Here is a 6,000-nt window from a genome sequence, read left to right on the forward strand (position 1 = left end):
CTTGCAGAAGAGAAGACTGAGAGGAGACATAATAGCTGTCTACAAATATCTCAAGGGCTGTCACATTGTAGAAGGATCATCTTTATTCTCATTTGCACAAGGAAAGACTAGAAGCAATGGGATGAAACTGAATGGGAGGAGACAGATTAGATATTAGAAAAAACTTTTTGACAGAGTGATCAATGATTGGAATAGGCTGCCACGAGAGGTGGTGAGTTCTCCTTCAATAGAAGTCTTCAAACAGAGGCTGGACAGACATCCGTCTGGGATGATTTAGCGAATCCTGCTTTGAGCAGGGGGCGTGGACCAGATGGCCCAGGAGGTCCCTTCCAACTCTACGATTCTATTTGTAGAGGCTTCTAACATTAAATTTCTACACTACATCTATTTTATATCTATTCTATTTGACCGGTTTGGATTGTGAATTTACTGTACTTGGCTGATGAAATGTCGGGTTTCCTTTGAAATATGTGCGGAAAAAACGGATGATATGCACATGGTCCATTTGCCGTGTGATTTTTTTCTCACAACCAGTGACTTGCAGTGGCGAGTGTGATCCAATCCTCGCAGACAATCGTAGCATGCTGCGCTTTTTTCTCAGTCCGATCCGAGCTGATGAGCACTGGCTCATTTAATAACACTGATCAGAGAGCAATGCAATGTTTTCTTCTCTGTATTATACGCCAGTGTGAGCGAGCCTTAACCCAACATGTCTCGCTTGAGACAAAGCCCCATACTCTGTCATGTGAAAAGCAGGAACAGATATTTATACATTACACTTGGAATTACTGTCGTTTCCGTGTTACTTCATGGAAATATGAAATAGACACAAGAGGGGCTGTGTGAGAGTTTCGGGTCACACACTGTCCCAAGCTCCAGAAGTCATCTGGAAGCCATTATGACAGAAAGCACCAAGTGGGGGGGAGAACATCCTGTGTGGTGTCTGTATACAGACGGTGATCCAATCCCAGAGCGCAGGGCAGATGAATGGAGAGTTTTGAAAGTAAGCAGTGAAAAATGAACACAAGACTGTGGAAAAAGGGCAGGTAGTCCTGAATTGGAAGTGTCATCCAACGCTTACAATGTAACCATAGACTGGCTATGGATGTGACAGCTAAGTCAGAAGCATGATAAAGACGGCGATTACATTTTTGCAATAGGGTTTCATTAAACATTTGGCACCGTTTTGCTACTACAGGCCCTTTGTCTCCCCGTACATTCAGCTTTGATCTGACGTTGTCTGGAATCATAAAGCAGATGAGGGGCGTTCAGGGAAAGTTATTGGATCTGAATAGGGGGCAGACGTGCAGCATTTGGCTGCAGCCACTATACACGTGCTGCAACTGAGCCTATTCGGCCACCACTAGGCGGGGGAGCCGCGTGTCGTAGCCGGATCCAGTTTTTCCCCATTGACTTGCATTAGCGCCGGATCGCGCCGGATGGCATTGCGTTTCATCCGTTTTTTGCCGGATCCGGATACTTGTCTCATTCCGGCGTCTGGAAAAAACGGCTATTGTAACGTTTTTTGTCTCCGGCGAAAAAGCAGGAAGCGCCGGATCCGACGCTTCCGGCTTTTTGCCACAATGAAAGTCTATGGGTGCCGGAATGTGCCGGATCCAGAAAAAGACGGATCCAGCCACCGGATCCGTTTTTTTAAGTCTGCGCATGCTCAGATCCAATTGGCCAGCCCCCAGGAAACAGATATAACCTGCTAGACGGATCCGGCAGAAAAACGGATCCGTTCCTACAGTTCTCCAAAATTTACGCCGGATCCGTTTTTTCTAAAAATAGCCGGATCCTGCCTGACGGCAAAAAACTGATGCGTGAAAGTAGCCAAGACTGGGCTCACACATGCGAGAAACTCAATACCCGACACGGACGCCGGCACTCGGGACTGTAGTGTGCGGCAGCATGCATTTTTATGCAGCTGAACGCTCCGGTCCGAAGTACCGGCGGCGGTGCCGGGTATTGATGCGCGAGGTTCTTGCATTGCACTTGCAAGTGTGACCCCAAAGCTGATAGTGGTGAGATCAGACAGGAGTATACAGGGGAAATACAGCTCCAAAAAGGGAAGCATGGAAACAATTGGTAATAGCGAAGGAAGACAATACGTCTGGGCTGAACCAGAGGATATTAACCAGAGAGAATAACGTGCTCCACTATAGGGACACCTAACTTCTATGCACACAGGAGAGTGAATACACAAAGTGCCCCGGGAGCTAAAGGCTCTGCAGTTCCGTGTCACCCCAAACTACCATGTGCGGGGTGCAGAGCGGGTTATGGATCAGCCAATATTTGCTCCTCTTCACATTAGCCGCTACCATCTGCAAAAAAATGAAACACATGCTGCAAAAACTGCTTTTAGCTGCCAACAGTTTAACATTTGTGCCAACTGGCAAATCGCATGATGGCTGCAATGTGTGAACTCAGCCCAATGACTGCAGCAATTAACAGCATCCAGCCCCAACATGTAGAGTCAGGGCTTGGCCAGCCCGCTGTCAGGCACACGCCAACCACTCATTGTCTCCTCTCTGGGCTAAGTGCCTATTTCCAACACTAACATTTTTCGCTACCTCCAAACATGGTATAAACCTTCACACTTGTCCTCGGAAAACACCAGTGGAGACACCTGGTGCAAAGGCTCAGCACCCAGCTGACACCACAAGCCTGAGGGACGCCCAACCTCCTGCAGGCCAGCGGCCACTACACCATGAGAACTTCTGACCCAGAGTGTAACATGCACCGTCACTAGGGTGGGACGCAGCACATGCCCATGGCAGCCGGACACTGATGAACGGAGACCCCACAGCCTGGCGTCTAGGTGCCAGTGCACCACTTCCATACATCAGCAATGCCTCAGGACTACGACACACACATGGCTTCCTCAGCTCTCATGGCTGCGGCTTGGGATGGGTCGAAGCCACACAAATGTCAGCGTCCTATGGCGGTGTAAGGGTAACCCACCGGCTGCACACAGGCAGGACCACTAGGCCTCAAATGATGAAGCGGTTTGGTACAATGTGGAGCCAGGAGCTCACTGATGGTCAGCCGGGATCCACTACTGAGACAACCGCTTCTCAATCCCTACATCCCCCCCCATTTAAACATTTAAAATTATAAAAACTACACTCAACTCCGACGCCGTTCCAGCAGTGTCAGCACTGGATCTCCCGGGGATTCCATGGCTATTTTATGTCACGCGATCCCTGCAGTCAGCGCTGGCTTTTCTCTCCCCACTTTCTGACAGATCACACACACATCTGGAGGAAGTGAGAGCTGCCACCGGGATCACATGACATAATGTCACACAATCATGGGGAGAGCCAGTAACGATACTGCTTGAAAGGCACCGGTGGGAAGCATAAGTGTTAGTTTACAAGGGGGGGATACAGAAATGGAGCAGCAGTTGTCGCAGTAGTAGAAGTAGCCTAGACCGCTGACTCCGCCCTCGCCACGCCCATGCGGAGCCTCACCTTCAGGTAGTCGTTCTCTGAGCGCAGCTCGTCCATCTCCCGCAGGAGGCTCTCGGTGCCCCCGTCCAGCAGGTCCTCGGTCAGGTCTGAGAAGGCCATGGAGGTGCTGAGGGGCAGCCGGCTGGAGGCCGCAGACACCCCGCCCTCCTCGCTGCTCGCCCGGCTGCTGCTGTTCTCCTCCGAGGCACAGGACCCTTCAGAGCTGCTGTCCGTCCCCCGCCTGGTCCCCGGAGCCGCCGGGACCTTCCCCTTCCCTCCGGTTCGGGCAGCGGGGACCGCCTGCTTCTTGGTGCCCGGAGAAGGGAGCGGGCGGCGCGGTCCTGGTGGGGGGATAACGCTGAGGGACACGGGGGAAGACCTGCGAGGCTTAGACAGAGACCACCCGGTTAGGTCCTTGGGGCGGGCAGGGGATGGCGCCCGGTTTACCTTCTTTTTTTCGGGTACCGGGGGAGGAGCACCCCCTCCGGGCCCCGCCGGCTCCATCACTGCCCCGGTAGGCTCCGGGATTTCTGCGGTTCGGCTCTGAACGGATATTACGCTGATAGCGCCGGAGTCACGATGGGAATCCTACGGCCGATACGTCCACCCTCCCCGGGGCTGTGAATGGTACTGCCCGCTGTGAGCTCCAGTATAACGGACGCTGATGTGTCTTCTGTGCGCATCGGATTCAGCTACTGCTGGGAGGGGGAGGCGCCGGAGCGGAGGGCCGGCCCCAACCAGGGAGGAGGCACAGCCTGCAGCAGCTATAGGCTGGAGCCTGCTTGTGTATGGGAGGCTCGGCTCATACAGGGGTGCACATACTGGGGGGTGCTGTGTGTGGGAGGCTCATAGTCATACAGGGGTGCACATACTGGGGGGTGCTGTGTATGGGAGGCTCATAGTCACACAGGGGGTGCACATACTGGGGGGTGCTGTGTGTGGGAGGCTCATAGTCACACAGGGGGTGCACATACTGGGGGGTGCTGTGTGTGGGAGGCTCATAGTCATACAGGGGTGCACATACTGGGGGGTGCTGTGTGTGGGAGGCTCATAGTCATACAGGGGTGCACATACTGGGGGGTGCTGTGTATGGGAGGCTCATAGTCACACAGGGGGTGCACATACTGGGGGGTGCTGTGTGTGGGAGGCTCATAGTCATACAGGGGTGCACATACTGGGGGGTGCTGTGTATGGGAGGCTCATAGTCACACAGGGGGTGCACATACTGGGGGGTGCTGTGTGTGGGAGGCTCATAGTCATACAGGGGTGCACATACTGGGGGGTGCTGTGTATGGGAGGCTCATAGTCACACAGGGGGTGCACATACTGGGGGGTGCTGTGTGTGGGAGGCTCATAGTCACACAGGGGGTGCACATACTGGGGGGTGCTGTGTGTGGGAGGCTCATAGTCATACAGGGGTGCACATACTGGGGGGTGCTGTGTGTGGGAGGCTCATAGTCATACAGGGGTGCACATACTGGGGGGTGCTGTGTATGGGAGGCTCATAGTCACACAGGGGGTGCACATACTGGGGGGTGCTGTGTGTGGGAGGCTCATAGTCATACAGGGGTGCACATACTGGGGGGTGCTGTGTATGGGAGGCTCATAGTCACACAGGGGGTGCACATACTGGGGGGTGCTGTGTGTGGGAGGCTCATAGTCATACAGGGGTGCACATACTGGGGGGTGCTGTGTATGGGAGGCTCATAGTCACACAGGGGGTGCACATACTGGGGGGTGCTGTGTGTGGGAGGCTCGGCTCATACAGGGGTGCACATACTGGGGGGTGCTGTGTGTGGGAGGCTCATAGTCATACAGGGGTGCACATACTGGGGGGTGCTGTGTATGGGAGGCTCATAGTCACACAGGGGGTGCACATACTGGGGGGTGCTGTGTGTGGGAGGCTCATAGTCATACAGGGGTGCACATACTGGGGGGTGCTGTGTGTGGGAGGCTCATAGTCATACAGGGGTGCACATACTGGGGGGTGCTGTGTATGGGAGGCTCATAGTCACACAGGGGGTGCACATACTGGGGGGTGCTGTGTGTGGGAGGCTCATAGTCATACAGGGGTGCACATACTGGGGGGTGCTGTGTATGGGAGGCTCATAGTCACACAGGGGGTGCACATACTGGGGGGTGCTGTGTGTGGGAGGCTCATAGTCATACAGGGGTGCACATACTGGGGGGTGCTGTGTATGGGAGGCTCATAGTCACACAGGGGTGCACATACTGGGGGGTGCTGTGTGTATGGGAGGCTCGGCTCATGCAGGGGTGCACATACTGGGGGGTGCTGTGTATGGGAGGCTCATAGTCATACAGGGGTAAACATACTGGGGGGTTCTGTGTATGGGAGGCTCGGCTCATACTGGGGGGTGCACATACTGGGGGTGCTGTGTATGGGAGGCTCATAGTCATACAGGGGTGCACATACTGGGGGGTGCTGTGTGTGGGAGGCTCAGTCATACAGGGGGTGCACATACTGGGGGTGCTGTGTATGGGAGGCTCATAGTCATACAGGGGTGCACATACTGGGGGGTGCTGTGTG

The 6,000-nt window shown here is 54.4% G+C and overlaps 1 protein-coding gene across 3 annotated transcripts in view; it reads right to left on the bottom strand.

Annotated features, from left to right (window-relative positions):
• The window catches only part of MTCL2 (microtubule crosslinking factor 2), a 125,855-nt gene extending 121,697 nt beyond the window's left edge, over positions 1-4,158 (bottom strand). For all 3 annotated transcript variants that reach the window (XM_073559435.1, XM_073559436.1, XM_073559434.1), the window contains exon 1: positions 3,474-4,158. In XM_073559435.1, coding sequence (XP_073415536.1) covers positions 3,474-3,956 — 483 coding nt within the window. In that variant the 5' untranslated portion in view covers positions 3,957-4,158. The remainder of the gene's footprint in view (positions 1-3,473) is intronic.
• Positions 4,159-6,000: the final 1,842 nt, after the last annotated feature.

The sequence above is a fragment of the Dendrobates tinctorius genome, unplaced genomic scaffold, assembly GCF_039654945.1.
Source record: "Dendrobates tinctorius isolate UK_male_01 unplaced genomic scaffold, ASM3965494v1 ptg000270l, whole genome shotgun sequence".
NCBI lineage: Eukaryota > Metazoa > Chordata > Amphibia > Anura > Dendrobatidae > Dendrobates > Dendrobates tinctorius.